Here is a 17,141-nt window from a genome sequence, read left to right on the forward strand (position 1 = left end):
CTCCCCTGCCGCCACCAACAAACCACAACCTTATTCATTACCCTAAAAACCAGACTAATATCTCACCTCTCATAATCTCTCTCATAACACTTAGGTTTTTGGCAATGAAAAAAATCGCTCTACTGTTGACTCTCTTGTTTATGTATTGCTATGGTCTTCTCAAATCAGATTTTCCTTGAGTGAGCTCACATTCAATTCTATGACTTGCCTTTCCTCTTATCTACAGACCTAATTACGACATCGAGATGTACGAATCGCTCTACTGTTGACTCAAATTTCTCGAATTTCTTTTGAATTTTTATATTGTTGAGCAGAACGAGAAGGAAGTAGAAATTACTGAGCATGATTTGTCATGATTTTTTGTTCTGCTTACAAGCCCTAGGTCCAATTTCAAGAAATATCTCATTCTATTCATGAAGCAGGTCCGATTCTTCTCTTCTGGTTGACTAAGGTATTTCGTGCTTCCCATTATTCATCTACTTTCTTTCCTTCCACAGCAGCTATTACCTGTAACTAGTTGGGGCATAGTTGATGAATAGTGGAAAGAATGGTATGAGGTATAACGGTCAATTCCATGTAAGAACATATGCACACAACGCATTTGATCAAATGTCTCTTTGAAGTTGTAACTTTGTTGGTTATAATATTGTGATTATCGAATTATCTAAAGTAATTCTTCTTATGTATGTTGCAGGAATTAGGTATTAACAAGATACTAATTGTTGATTGGGATGTTCATCATGGAAATGGTACTTAAAAGGCCTTCTATAAGGACTCCCAAGTGTTGTTCTTCTCTATACACAGGTAAATGATTAGTTGCCAATATTAATAATAATCTCTTATTAAAAATTTTGTGGTATAAAAAGCTATAAATAAGCAGGGATGAGTATGGAACTTTTTATCTGTGTGGTGATGATGGATCATATGACATGAAGGGTGAGGGAGAAGTTGAAGGGCACAATGTAAATGTTCCATGGGAGAATGAAAAATGTGGTGATGCAGATTATATTGCAGCATGGGACCATATAGTGATCCTTATTGCAAGAGAATTTAAACCTGATATAATTCTAGTTTCAACAGGATTTGATGCAGGTTAGTTCTACTTCTACTAACTCTCGGTGTTCATAAAGTTATGTTTTTGGGACTATAAATTTTCATTTTTGTATTTTTAAACATCTATTGGTGATCCTCTTGGAGGTTGTTGTATCACACCACATGGTTTTGCTATATTGTTGAAGAACGTTAGCACCGTGTTCTGAAAAATAAGTCAGAAAATTTCACTAATTGGACTCAAATTCAGACAAGTAACTGAAAAAAAAAATGTACTATGCTTAAATTTCTATAAGTTCAAATCACTTTATCGGATGCTGATTATCTTTCTCTGTTTCTTTTCAGTGCTCAAATAGCGGAGTTCAAGAGCTTGCACGAGTTATGATGGAGAAGAAAGGTGTTCCTGATATAATTGGTAATAGAATATTGAATTTTCAATCGCCATTGTTCCAATTGAATTCCGATTACCATATTTAGCTAATAAAAACGTATTTGCAATAAATAATGCAGACACCATTAACAAAAACAACAGACTATGGGAGGTTCCAGAAGAGGAATTCAATGTTGTGATAGATACTAATATGAAAGGAATAGCAAATATGTTACGCCACTTCATTCCTCTTATGATTGAGAAAAAACAAGGGATTCTTGTTAATATGTCGTCTGGGTAAGGAAGATCTGCTGCAGCACAGGTAAAATTTTAAACCAATAAAACATTTTTTTTCCTATTAAGTCTTTCTGTCTGGATAAAGTGTTGTATACACAAAGTCTTTCTTTTCTAGAATGAATAAACCATATGAATCATACTAAATGACCATTTTATCCTTAAATTCCAAAAACAAGATCAAAATATTCATCAATTTTAACATGAGAGACATTTGTAGGAAAAGGGTTAGTATCTCAATACATTAAGTCGGGTTATTTCGCTTAACCCATTAAGACAATTAAGTAAAAAAGAAACAACCCCTAGGGATGTTGTTGATAATAAGGGCATTTATGTCTTTTTGCAACAAGTGACCCCTTATTGTGCTTCAAAATGGGTGGTTGAAGGGTTGACCAAGTCAGTGGCAAAAAAGCTTCCAGCTGGCATGGCAATTGTTGCACTTAATCTCGGCATAATGAACACTCAGATGCTTCAATCTTGCTTTGGTAGTTCCTCTGGCATGTACCAGGCACCTGATTCATGGTAAGTTTTTTTTTTTGGCAAATTGAAAGAAAGCTTTTGTCTTTTAGGCTCTGTCACATTTGATATTTACATTTGCTAGCTCTTTATTTATACACCAACTATATTTAGATATTAGATTTATTTTAGGCTTTGCCAAATAAAAATATAAAAATTAATAATATGTCAAAAGTAAAAAAGCTTTTGTTTAATCGCTGAGAAAGGATTATATTTCTAAGATGTTAATGGGCTTATATGCTTTCATAAACAAAAGTATCATTTTGTCCAATGTTTTGTATTTTCTATTAACTTCGTGTATTATTTTACTAATAATCATACTGATACTATAGATAAATTAAGAGACTGAAATATTGGGGCAAAAGAGTCTTTTGCATACACTTACCACTTTACCATATCTCAAATATGAAATAGAATACAGAAACTTAATAAACGTCCACTGTTGGATATAGGGTTTTGGCACCGTAGAACAACAAAGTTTGGCAAATTTATATATTTAGTCACTCAAGTATTATTTAATGGTGGTAAATGATGGAGTTTAGCAATGGAAAGATAGTTATGGCATTGGAGGGACGATACAATCTCAACTCAATAGCAAATTCAGTACTTTCTTGTGAACAAGTTCTATTAGAAGACAAACATATTTTGAACCCTCTGACATTTATCCATTTGAATCAACTTGGAGAGTAATCACAGAGGTAAGTAAACATATTAATCTGAAATTTTGTTTAATCTTTTTCTGAATTTGAGAAATTTTCATTTTTTTATTATATGTGTTCAGGTGCCTGAGGAATTGAGTGCATATTGGGCGATACTTGCAGAGAAGTTACTTGAGAAGTTAACCAATAAAGTAACACCTCTAGTTAAGGTAACTCAACCCTCTTTTTTTTGTCTTTTTTGTAGTGTGTTTATTGATTTGAGTTGAGGTCGTGTATGATATATGTTGTAATAAAATGGTTACCAGTTATCTGTTCCAATAAGTTGAACATACTTACAGTGGCTGATCTAGTATACTGGAAGTGAGGTGCGTGGACCCGACTCAGAAGTGGGTCCCACCAACAATATTATAGAAAAAATGAATGCCAGGTCGGATTCTCAAGTACGCATGTGCAACAAGTTTTTTGCACCCTCATCAACGATATTATAGAAAAAAATTGCTTCGTACCATGTCTACCGATCTACCATACAATACCATCATCTATGTTTTTGTTATTATTCTTTGAGCCTCTTTGTATTGCTTTCAAAACACTACATGTACACACACACACGCTGACCTATGTATTTATATACTTTTATTTTTCTTTTAGGTTTTCATAATGTTTTTGGTTTTAGGCGATCTTGGTTCATGGGTTTCAACTGGTTGATATATGGGTTCACCACTCAACAGGCAACACCACAAATTCCAAGATATCAAAGCTTTTAGATATGTCGGCAGCAAGCAAGATCAAGAGTCTTTGATTTTTATCATTCTATTATGTTGATTCACATTGACTTGTTAACTAAATCTTGTGAATGGATGTGTGCAGGTTCACCTGTCCCGGATGTTGACTTGTCAAACATAATTGCCATGGTTGAAACCGTTCGTGAAGTCCTTCCCCGTGTCCCTAATGAATTAATATTGCGGGTACCTATCCTCTCTCTCTCTCTCTAATCCTTTTTATTTAATTTTTTAAATTGGACATGGACATGAACAAGATATGATAAAAAGAAAGGCAAGGGTGGTGGTCTAGTCAGTGGTCATTAGTCATTGGAGGGAGGTTGTGTGCTGACATCAGCCACCAAAACACACACAATGTCCTGTAAGATTTCAGAGCTATAGTTTTTTTGTATATAGGAAAAAATAAGTTAGACAAAAATGTTGATCAAATTATAGCCCCCCTCTCTCCACCTGATTGAGCTTTTAGGGAAAAATGAAAAACAAATTTGTTGTATGTATTATTGATTGAGATTATGTATGTGACTGATTCACAGGTTTGCATTTCTTGTTTTGTAATAATAATCAATTTAATGAAAGGGGTCTATTATGTGCGGCAAGGATAGGGAGAATGGAGATGGTCAAGTGAGATCCCGTTGCTTTTATTGGGGTCTAGTGTTTATATTTGGGACTTGATAATAAGTAGGAAAATGGCTTTTTGTATCGTATATCTTCAACCTATCTGGCTTCAAATGGTAGAAGTATGCTTCCAATTATTTTATTATATTTTTCCAAATTCATGAATCTATCTTATAAGATTTTGATGATTGGGATGTGATGTGAACAGAGCTGTGGAAGATTTTGATGATTGGACTAATAGGCTTATGTATAAAGTTGGAGTTGGAGTGAAAGGAGGCAATAGTTGGGAATCCTGTTTTAGCATTTACCCTATACAAATGCCTTCTCCATTGGAAATATTTTGAAGAAGAAAAAACAAGCTTATTTGATCAAATTGTTCAGATTATTATTTCAGCAACTGAGGCAATTCCTTAGACAACGGTGAACAAAGAACTATCTAAGACTAAGGTTGATCATGCTACATGGCCAATAATGATCTCTAGGGTCTGCTAGAAGGATTAAAGATTGCAGTTAAGCGTCTATCTAAGACTTCACGCCAAGGACTTGATGAATTTAAGCTAGCAATGTTTTACTTGATTTGGACATAAACCTTAAGATATCATATTTTGGCATGGCTAGAAGCTTTGGAGGAAAGGAAACTTAAGCAAAAGCAAACACACAAAGAGTTCTTGGCACATAGTAAGCAAGATAATGCAACTGTATATAAATTATGCTTCTCTTGAGTTCATTTTTTTATTAGATTTACTCAATATTGGAATAATTATTTGTATTTGACATATTAGTGAAATGAATTATCTTTGTTATTAATGGTATTTTATTTTGTATTATAAGATTTTTAATGTGTTATTTAATTTGAAAATTACTAAATCTCTTAAAATATATAATTTTTAAAACATTTAACTTTATGACACGCAAAAACGTGTGTCGTCCCTATTTATGACTGGGGCTTTAATTATACACAATGCGTGTCCTAAACGCGCATCGTAAGGTTAGACACGCAAATGCATATCATCTTCATTTATGACAGGGACTTCCTTGACATACATTGCGTGTCATAAACATGTGTCGTAAATGTGCGTCGTAAATAGAAGACGTGTAAAAGCGTGTCGTCTCTCGTAGGGGTGGCAAATCGGGCCATCGTGTCGTGTTTTTGTCTGACACGACATGACACTACAAAGTTTTATGTAACACGAACACGACACGACATGATGTTGTGTTTTTTTTAACTAACACGAAAACGAACCGATTAAAAAACAACAAACATGACACGACACGACAAAGGTAACATAATAAATAAATAGTTTATTTAATTAATATTTTAATCATACATAACACAAAAAATACAACAAACACGAAAAACACGACAAATAAATGCTAAATCGTGTCAATTTCGTGTCGAGTTTTAAACACGAACACGACACGACACGGCATCGTGTTTTTTACACTTAACACGAACACGACACGAACACGAATTTGAATTTTAGTTTCGTCCCAATTTCGTTTCGTGTCGTGTATTTTTGTCATGTCGTGTCAACAATTGTCACCCCTAGTCTCTCGTTATGATAAGGCCTTCCTTGACACGCATTTGTGTGTCATCTGAGTGTTTTACGACACATATTGCGAGTCGTAAAAGACTGTTTTTTCAAGAAGAAGAAAATATCTCCTTATAGAGAGACAAATGATATTCAATTGCTTTGTTTAATCGGTTAAAAATATATCTAAATTTAATTTTCTCTCTTGGCTCAATTGGTGTGTTTCTCTTTTTTTAATGGTTATAATCTGTAACTCTTGTTGTATTGCTTTTTTTCCCGCAAGCTTGTAGCTGACTTTAATGCATTTGCTGTTAAAAAAAAGTCCCTAAACATTTTTTCTGATTTGATCCTTTTGGGCTTTGGTTCGCTATTGTTGGTTAAATGATTATTTTAAAATAATTGAGTAAATGTTTGAAACCGTTTGTTTTGATGGTAAAAATTTGTTTCGATCCCAACTTTTCTTTTTGTGCTTGCATTATATATATGGAATTCTTTTATTGTGACTTTCATCCCAAATATATTTACCTTATTTATTTCTTTTTTCATTTATTTTTTATTAATATTTTAAATAAATAATGATTAATAAAACATTTGGGTCCCACCAGTCCACCATTTTCTCTCCCCAATCGACACCACCATCATCACCATCTGCACATCCAGCCGAACACCAAAAATCGTGTTTAAACTAGATATTTAATATCACCATCACCACTACAACGAAATCAATACATGATACTAAAATTTGAAACCTTGAATTAGGTTTGCAAACCATTTCTTATTAACATAGTGATTGTGTTTATTGATGACATATTCGATCCCCCGTATGTAACGCAAGAGATATTTGGGTAAAATATTTAAAGTACTCAAAAGCAAAGGAGTCAAGAGTACAAACATAGAAATATTAGGGGTGTCATGGATAAGATGCTATACATGAACTATAAGGGGTGTCATGGATAAGATGCTATACGTTTCAGACCGTTTTTAGATTCATTTAGGATTCATGTCCCGATCTTAGGGTTGGTTTAGACCTAAGGTAAAGTCTATATAGACTATGTAATTTGAAGATGAGATGTTTAGTGGATAGTGCTATCACCAATAGTTTATATATGAATACTTAGTGCTATCACCAATAGTTTATATATAAATACTTTTTAGGGTGTATGTAAAAACCAATATTTGATAGAATGCGGAATTTTCTTTAAAAATATGTACATATGTTTAAATATTTTTCTCATCTACAAGGTCCGAAGATATAACTAAAAGAAACCTTCTATTGGCAAACTACGATGGAAGTGCATGGATCAAAGAAATTAAAAACAATGGGTGCTTTAGATCAAGTTTCCAATCATTAAAGTTAATATGTAAATCTATCATCGATCATTAGTCAAACTTATAAGAATTTTAAGGTGAATTCCTTTTTTTCTATAAATAATAATATACCTAAACCAGTCACAACAAAGTGACTTTGAATGAATATAGCATAGATTTCCCGAATTGCTCTATACTTAAACAACGAGATAATGACTTAGAAGGATAATAAGGTTTCCAGTTTGTCCGTATTAGGTCACTAAGATTTTTTTTTTGTGCGTATTAGATCAATATGGTTGTTATTACCGTTTAGAAATAGTCATTTTTACCAGTTAAAACCGGTAAAAGGACTATTTGTAAGCGGTAATAACAACCATATTGGTCTAATATGCACAAAAAAACCTTAGTGATCTAATACGGACAAAAAAACATTAGTGATCTAATACGGACAAACTGGAAGCCTAATTACCCTCCTAAGTCATTAACCCTAATTATTTAGAAAACATCATTACTAATCAATGTGAGGGACTTGTTTGACTGAAAATAGTTGCTTCCATTTAAACTTATCTCACAACCTTTCCAGAACTTCTAAGTCTAAAAACTCATATGATTGATGATCTTCATTACATAAATATGCAACATTTTATCAGTAACTTTTTTTTTTGTCATTTAAACGTTTACATGAACACATCCATATGTACCAACAATCTCACTTTGATACCTCCCATCAATGTCTACATTTGATAACGAATGAAAATGTAAAACAAAGAGGGACTTGCAGAGGATGCATATTATCAATTATTTTATAAAAACAAGCCACAACATGAACTAAGAAACCGAAGTTGCAAAATGAATAAAAAATCAGCACATAAACAAACACATACAGACTATATACAACACATAAATGGAAGTTTATAAAGCATGAAACTTAATGACAGGAAAAGTAAAAAACTTAAAGGAGACTTTATAGAAAGAAAGATCACCCTTACTTGCCACAAATTGTTGAAGACATCAACAAGAAGATCAATATAATCATGGAATCCACATGTTGTCTGATCATGACTTCAGTAGATGAACTACTGAAACGTAAGAATTGCAATTGAACTCTATTAGCATTTGAAAAGGGAATTAGGGTTCTAGAGAAGACGAAGAAGGGTTTAAAATTTTTTTTGGACCATTTCTCGATTTGTGCGTGTCATCCTTGCGCAGGGGTCACGCTAATCTTCTCTGTATCGTTCCAATTTTATTGGATGTCTCCAAAGGGACGAATATAGATAAAGAGCTTCACCATATAAAGGAGTACCATGTTATATAGGATGACGCGAGTTCTAAGCGAACTAGTTTACTGTTCATGGTCATATATTCTCAATGTCTTTAAAATTAGGGTTAATGACTTAGAAGGGTAATTAGATTTCCAGTTTGTCCGTATTAGGTCACTAAGGTTTTTTTTGTGCGTATTACACCAATATGGTTGTTATTACCGTTTACAAATAGTCATTTTTACTGGTTAAAACTGGTAAAATGACTATTTCTAAACGGTAATAACAATCATATTGGTCTAATACGCACAAAAAAAACTATAGTGACCTAATACGGACAAACTAGAAACCTAATTACCCTCCTAAGTCATTATCCCCTTAAACAACCTGTGGGAGACTTGTTGGTAACGTTTGGTATATAGACTTTTGACGTTTCACTACACCAACCGGTGATAGCAACCTAAACTACAAAAAGGAAATTAAATAGTAATTTTGTGGGATAAATTTTCATGTAAGAATTCAAATGTACATATTCGCTCTTATCTAAGTTAAGAAAATTAACACGATTCTTACACGAAACCATAAGAAAAAGTGACATCCGTTCCAAATTTGATAATTTGTTTTATGGACATCTAATTCATAAAATATGTTTGTCAATGAATACAATTTATATATTTAGTCAACAAAAAATTTATATGATTATGAGACCTGAAATAATTATTCTTAAAAAAATTCCAAATGTTACTCGTGTGTGTATATTAGGTGATGAGCATGGGTGTATACAAATTCGATTAAGAGAAATATATGTTATATGTATAAACATATGTTTCGGTCATTTCTATCCAATGCAAAATCAAAGTAAAAAGTATATACGAAATGTATACTAATATAACTTATTGATCCATTTTCAGAACCTCACATTATTTGACCTCTATGACTATAGAGATTCGCATTCAATGACTTCAAGAGATGAAACATGGCCTCGCATTACATTACATTATGAAATGAAATTTGTTACTTTATACTAAATTACTCAAAACACCCTTTGAACACCTGAAGCAATTAGTAAATGTCTTCACCTTTGAGTACCACAAAGAGACGTTTGAATTCTATTTAACATATGCAAAACATACGTAGTATATTATTGCACTTGTTATTTGTTAAAATTTTCCTTTTACGGATAATAATCATAAAATCCACTAGGGGAATATACCAATGAAAATAAAAGCATCAGCCGATCATGACCGTTCATAAAAAGTCATCATATACTGCGGCTACGATCTGGTAGGATGTACGATGGTTCCACCTTATTAATTAGTCCTCACCACAGCTCCGTGAACACTCGCTCCACGGAATCTTTACCCAGCCTTCTCCAACATCCCCACCTACGATTCTAACTACTTAAAGTCCTTCCTGGCCCTCAAACACAGCTCTCTTACTTCTCTTCGTTGTTCTTCTCAGAAGATCAGGAGCTACTTTGAATATAGGTACGTATATACGTATACGCTTTCTGTATCTATTGCCACAATTTCTGTATCATTACTTTGTGAATCACAGATCTAGAAGTTATCGCATCAACTTTTCGATTTAATGCCTAGTAATTTTACGAATTTTGATTTTCCCCTGTCTATGTAGCTTCAAGAACGTGTTTTTTTTCTTTTTAATCCTTAATTTCAGACGATAATCCATCGTAATTTTGACGCTACTGGTGTTTTACTTGCTATGAATTGTGCGTTTTACCTACTTAGAACAAGTAAGGTGATTTGGCAAATGGCAATGTAATCAGTCATCTAATGATCGAGTGATAACATTAATCGGGCTTCCTTGATGATCTTATTTTTGTGTGACATTTATGTTTGTTGGACATTTAATTGCTACCACTGGTACATTTATCATCAGATTTAATCGATTTACTTGTCATGCTCATGAAATTTCCACTGAATTAAATCGTTGTATTACATATTTGATTCACAATTTTGGTTTCAGGGTATCAAATGGCAGCTACATCAGCAAATTCCCTTTCGATCAGATCAAAAACTCGTTCACTTCCACAATCAAACCCTCATGGAATCAAATTCAATTCACAAAACCATCTACACTACAACTTCAAATCATCCTTCTTAGGCTACAAAATCACCACAACCCATCAACAAACTCTCACCCAAACACAATCAAAAACCCTTAAAGTCAACGCATCATTCAAAGTCGCCATTCTTGGAGCTGCAGGAGGCATAGGTCAACCATTATCACTTCTAATAAAAATGTCCCCTTTAGTTTCAGACCTCCATTTATACGACATAGCAAACGTCAAAGGAGTAGCAGCCGATCTCAGCCATTGCAACACTCCCTCTAAAGTTCAAGATTTCACTGGAAATAACGAATTATCAAACTGTTTAAAAGATATAGACATTGTCGTCATTCCAGCTGGCATCCCAAGGAAACCAGGTATGACACGTGATGATCTTTTCAACATCAACGCGAACATAGTAAAAAGTTTAGTCGAAGCTGTAGCGGATAATTCCCCAAATGCTTTCATCCACATCATAAGCAACCCTGTCAACTCAACAGTTCCAATTGCAGCTGAGATTTTGAAACAGAAAGGCGTGTATAATCGCAAGAAGCTTTTCGGTGTTACAACACTCGATGTTGTAAGAGCGAATACTTTTGTAGCTCAAAAAAAGAACCTAAAGTTAATTGACGTGGATGTCCCTGTGATCGGAGGTCATGCTGGAATTACGATTTTACCCTTGTTGTCGAAAATGAAACCGAATGTTTCGTTTACTGATGATGAAATTGAGGAGTTGAGTGTTAGGATACAGAATGGTGGGACGGAGGTGGTGGAGGCTAAGGCTGGGGCAGGGTCAGCGACACTGTCTATGGCTTACGCAGCTGCCCGATTTGTGGAGTCGTGTCTTCGGGCACTTGATGGAGATAGTGATGTTTATGAGTGTGCGTTTGTGGAGTCGGAAATTACGGAATTGCCCTTTTTTGCATCGAGGGTTAAGATTGGGAGAGAAGGGGTTGAGGGTGTGGTGTCGAGTGATCTTGAAGGGTTGAGTGAATATGAGAAGAAAGGTTTGGAAGCTCTTAAGGGTGAATTGAAAGGAAGCATAGAGAAGGGGGTTGCATTTGCTAATAAGGAAAAGTGAGGGGTTGAAAATTGAAATGAAATTTAGGATAGAAGAGGTGCTATAATAATAACTATTAAAGTAAATAATAAAGTTGCTGTGAAAAAGAAAGCATCTTCGGTTTTGTCGACTTTTTTTTTTGAGGAGTGGGATATTCAATTATTCATGTTCGATTGGTATTGTTGTACAATTTTGTTGAGAGAGCAATGGGGAATAGAAATATATAATAACTTTGCTATGTTAAAATGTTGGTTTTGTGTTACTTGGAATGTTTGGGATTTGGTGGATTTGAGTATTCTATCCTAAAGTCAAGTGAGTGAATTCCTAACTTCTATCGATGAAATGTTTGGTTCACTGATTTTGATGGAGTTGGATTGAATAAGAATTCAATGGTTGAGATTTAATCTTAAAAATGTAATAAAATAAAATAAATAAATAATAAAAAAACAGTCACATTTTTGTTAAAGTAACCTTTTGTTCATTTTCCAGCATGGACAAAACTATTTAGGGGTATGATAGTCAAATCAGGTTATGAATATTGTATTCATTTTCTGTTTTAAGTTGTCATCTCTATCTTGTTATTTTTATCATTCGGTGTTTAAGTTTTTTGTTTATGTTTTTCAAAATATAACATTATTAGCTCAATATCCGAAACAAAAAAATAATGTTTCAAAAGAAATATGTACAAGAGCTTTGGAACAAATGGGAAAATCTTGAATCATACACATTTCCTCGGGCATGTTTATGTGGGCTTTCACTTGAGAGTGATGTCTTGCGTAGAATTAGATGGTTTTAGTTGGTTCTAATTAACAATTATCCAACAATCATCATTTTAATGATGCAATCGCAAGGTGATTTTAATGCCAAAAGTGATGGGTTTTATACAAACAATCCTATGTGTACATGAAACCCTAGATTTGGATCTATGTTTTCTCTATTAGATACACAACTTTATGAACACAAGAAGAACCCTAACATGCACCTAGGTATTTCGAAATCTATGTAGTAGAATGAATTACATACCTCTTGTTGTTCAATTGTAATAACAACACAAATCTTCAATCTCTTTGTCTTGGAAAGCAAGTACCACAAGTGTAGTACCTCTAATGGCTCACAAACACCACAAGCAAATGGAGAGGCAGGAGAGAGAGAGAGAGAGAGAGAGAGAGAGAGAGAGAGAGAGAGAGAGAGAGAGAGAGAGAGAGAGAGAGAGGGAGAGGCAAAAATCGGCTCTAGGTCTTCTAGGGATCAAGTGGCCGATTTTCTAAGGCCTAATGGGTCTTTATATAGGGTAGAGATTAGGGTTTCAGTCCTTATCCTTATCTGGTTACTTACCCACCAAGCAGCCCATAAGATAAGCCTTGAATCCTTATCATGGACGAATTCTAAGGCCTTATCACCTTGAATTCGTCCACCCCTTCCTTGGGGCAACCAATGCCCTATTTTGCAACTATCACATAATTACAATTCAGCCCCTCTAGTTTAATTAATTACATTTGATCACATAATTAATTCTTAATTAATTATTGACCAATATTAATTAAACAAATATGATTTCTCCTTTAATATATTATTCTTATAATATAGTAATAAAGCATAATAACCTCTTTCTCTATTATTTCTCCAGTCAAGTTGCTTTGGTGAAGGCAACCCAAAAGGACCATGCACAACCGGGTCAAGTACTTACCAAGTATGGTTACGGGCTTAGACACTAATCCAGTAGTCTCCCACTTGGATAAGTTTAGTAACCACAAATGTAAGTATAACTCGATTAGCAATCGTAGCTCTCAAAGACTTTGTCGAACTCTGATCTTATCAGCAACTTGTCCTTTAGATAAGGGATCGTACAGTACTCTGTTTTAGATATCGTGCGGACAATCTCATGGAACATAGTCATACTTATTGTCCACCAGCTTGTTTCTCGATCTCAGATTCATTTGACATAGAACTTAATTGAACACATCAACTCAATCCTAACCGGGCCCGACACATAAGTCAAATCAAATCATCGAGGGGCCCTGATATCGCTTTTACCCTCTTAGGATAAAAGAAACATATAAACTTCGACTTATATGCATTTACTACTCACTAATCAAATTATACACAACAATGCGTTTTATGACATCAATCTAATGATGCGGTTTCGTATTATCAATGCACAATCAATTAGCAAACAATAAACCATATATCTTGGTTTTAAGACCATATGATATTATCGTCTTGCGATCACTCGTGATAAATTCCATGAAGTGATTCCAGGAAGCGCGGGTTTATTCCAATGCTCAAAACTTATTCATAAGCACTCATGAATGTTGTAATACACCTTTGTTATGTCTAATACCTTTTAGACAATCTACACACTAATTCATGACAGTCTTCACTCATACCTACTTCCAACATATGAACGACTGTAGACCGTTTGAATAATTCGATTATTCTCAATTAACTCAATTATTCAGGAAGTCAAAACATGCAAAGCAAAATAATAGTTAACCAATCAACATAAGACAATAACTGTACTAATAAATAATACTCCTTTATTTAATCATTAAATGTCAATTAAAATTATCTATTACACGTTTCTAAACTTTCTAATCCAAACTAACATCGTCCTTCAGCCCAATGCTCCTAGCGTGCTGCAAGTGCTTAACCCTACTCAATCCCTTCGTAAGCGGATCTGCTGGGTTATCCTCTGACAATATCCACTTGACTACGAAGAGTCCTTCTTCTACCCGATGTCTAATAAAGTGATATTTTCTGTCAATATGTCGAGATCTACCATGATCGCTCAGTTCCTTGGTCAAGGCAACCGCTCCTTCATTATCATAGAAAATTTCTACAGGCTCCTTTATGGCAGGTACAACTCCAAGGTCTCCAATGAAGTTCTTCAACCATATTGCCTCCTTTGACGCTTCACTCACTGCAATGTACTCTGATTCGCACGTTGAATCAGCTACGGTTTCTTGCTTGGAACTTTTCCAAGTCACTGCTCCTCCATTAAGGGTAAAGACCTAACCTGACTGTGAACGGTAGTTGTCCCTATCGGTCTGGAAACTGGCGTCTCTATACCCTCGCACCTTTAAGTTGTCACTCCCTCCGAGGACTAGAAACCATTCTGTGGTCCTCCGAAGGTACTTAAGGATATTCTTGACTGCGGTCCAATGTGCTCTGCCAGGGTTCCCTTGATATCTACTGACCATGCTCAAAGTGAAGGCCACATCAGGGCGAGTACAAGTCATAGCATACATTATTGAGCCAACTGTGGAAGCGTAAGGTACTCGGATCATCTTTGCTATCTCGGCTTCGGTACTCGGACTTTGAGTCCTACTCAACTTGGCATTACTTTGGATCGGTAATTGTGACAACCCAAGTTGTTTCGTTACATTTCCCCGTTACCGTTAACGGAGTATTCCAGTTATAAAAGTTCCGTTAATTAGAGGTCATCAATTTAATAAACGTTTCATTTGCTTACATTTAATATGCCGTTAAGTCGTGATAAATGGGAATAAAAACACATAACACACATTTCCATTTAATTGGAAAATGTTAAGTTTTATTATTACGACCACTAAATCGGTTGCGACCAAAAGCCCCGTCTGACGGCAGTATCGGGTAGAATTCCACTGAGCTCCAACTCCTACCCATATATAAGGGGGAGTAAACTCCATTTGAGCTCTTTCCACCCTCTCTCTCTATACTCTCTCTAGACTCGTATTCGCCCCGAATCCGCAACCAAACGCTTCCAAATTGTAAGTCCGCTTACCCTAGCTTGTTCTAAACATTACTAGCTGTAGTTATACCCCAAAAATCGTCCAACAAGGCAAGGAGTAAGGAGTTTACGGCCCAAGAACACTCTAGGGCCGTAAACCCCTAAAATGATGCCAAACTTGCCTTAAAACTCACCCTTAAGCTTGGAAACTAATTGGGGATTTAGCCTAGGAGTGTTTAAACATCAAAACATAAAGTTTTAGGGCATAAAAGAGAGTTTACGGCCCAAGCACATGCTTAGGCCGTAAACACCTCTAAACCTTGTCAAAATGCCCCAAAAACACTCCCAAATCACCCTAGGGCTTAACACATAAATTAGGGGCTTATCCTCTTGGGTTTAGATCACTTAAACGTTAAGATTTGGTTGATTAAAAGGAGTTTACGGCCCAGACATGTGTCAAGGCCGTAAACTCCCCAAACCAAGCCAAAATGTTGGTTTTTGTTCCCCAAATGGCCTTAGACATTTACCATAAAATACTAGGATTGAAACAAGGGCTTAAACTCAAAGAATGGAGGGTGTATGAGAGTTCACGGCCAAGCCATAGAGCTTACGGCCATAAACTCTCAAAGATTGGTCATTTGGACCATAAACTCTAAAGGAATGCACCCATGGAACCCCAAACACCCCTATAGCCTTGAATAAATTACTAGAAGTGATATAAGGGCTTGAAACTTCACAAAACTCAAAGAATGAGAGTTTACGGCCGTAAACTCCCTTAGGAGTGTCCCTAGGCCGTAAACTCCCTAATGAAGCCCTTAGAAGCCTCAAACTCACTCATGCCTTTTTGGAAAAGTACTTAGAAAAATCCCATGAACAAGCTAGAAGCCTTAAGCACCCTAGAACCCTTCACCATAAGTTTACGGCTGTAAACTCATGGTGAGATGTCCATGGGTCGTAAACACAACTTTGGGAGTTTACTCTCGGATAATAAACTCCATTCCTAAGCCATACACACCTTTAGACGCTACCCGGGACACCCAAACACTTATCCAAAGTGTTTTCCGCTCCTTTGAGCACCTATATTTGTTTAATTAGTATTAAATATACTAATTGTATGTGAACATATGTTATCATATGTTAAATAGGTCATTGTGTGTGTTCGAGTCCTTGCGTGACACCGAACGCCCGAACGGCACCTTCGTCGGACCTACTTACACCAGGTGAGTTCATACCCCTGAATGAACCTTTTAAATGTTTTTACATGTTTTATAGGGGGGAATACAAGTTAAACATGCCAGTTATCATATCAATCACATGTGATTGATAACCCGCATGCACAAGATTTTACCACTGTACACTATTTTACCGAGTAGGACACTATAAATGACTTTCAACAAGGGTTTTCACTTGTTCAAGTTCTTAATTTTATTGCTTTATCAAAGTTCCATTTTCAAACTGATTTATGAAAGATTCCCAAATATTTCTAAAGGTTTTCACACTTATTTTACCAAAGAATACAAATGCAATTTTTCTGAGTATAAAGGTTTTTCCAAGGTTTTCATGTATACTTTTACTTGTTAGTTACTGCTGCTTCACTTATACTTATTTTTAAACTCCTACTTGATAACGCTTTCACTTTGTGATGCGTTTATACTTGGTATTGTCTCTATTTCGCTTATACTTGTAGTCGCTTATACTTGATAGACGCTCTTACTTCACTTATCGTCGTTTCCACTTCGTGATACACCTACACTTGGTACACTTATACTTCACGATTCGATTATCCCACTCTGTACGCTTATACTTCATGACTCGGATGCTCCACTGTACGCTTATACTTCACGACTCAGATTCAAACGTCCCAAAAATACGACCCGAAAATTTCATTTTTTAATATAACCAAAAATCATAAAATGGAGTAT

The 17,141-nt window shown here is 35.2% G+C and overlaps 1 protein-coding gene, 1 non-coding gene and 1 pseudogene across 2 annotated transcripts; 2 read left to right on the plus strand and 1 right to left on the minus strand.

The window, feature by feature from the left end:
* Window positions 1-531: 531 nt before the first annotated feature.
* On the plus strand, window positions 532-2,240 carry LOC111877744 (NADPH-dependent pterin aldehyde reductase-like; annotated as a pseudogene).
* A 6,041-nt stretch (window positions 2,241-8,281) lies between these two features.
* On the minus strand, window positions 8,282-8,389 carry LOC111877769 (U6 spliceosomal RNA). The gene has a single exon (XR_002845530.1). It is a non-coding gene; the product is annotated as a U6 spliceosomal RNA (small nuclear RNA).
* Window positions 8,390-9,713: 1,324 nt separating this feature from the next.
* Window positions 9,714-11,772, plus strand: LOC111877758 (malate dehydrogenase, chloroplastic). Its single transcript, XM_023874265.3, has 2 exons — window positions 9,714-9,869; window positions 10,369-11,772. Exon 2 carries the CDS (start codon window positions 10,377-10,379, stop codon window positions 11,529-11,531), a length of 1,155 nt encoding a protein of 384 aa, XP_023730033.1. The 5' UTR covers window positions 9,714-9,869; window positions 10,369-10,376; the 3' UTR covers window positions 11,532-11,772.
* The last annotated feature ends 5,369 nt before the right edge of the window (window positions 11,773-17,141 follow it).

This window comes from Lactuca sativa, chromosome 4, assembly GCF_002870075.4.
Source record: "Lactuca sativa cultivar Salinas chromosome 4, Lsat_Salinas_v11, whole genome shotgun sequence".
Lineage (NCBI taxonomy): Eukaryota > Viridiplantae > Streptophyta > Magnoliopsida > Asterales > Asteraceae > Lactuca > Lactuca sativa.

Bases quoted from the DNA above. Each gene is read 5' to 3' on its own strand.
- LOC111877758 (XM_023874265.3), top strand. From the start codon at position 10,377: ATGGCAGCTACATCAGCAAATTCCCTTTCGATCAGATCAAAAACTCGT.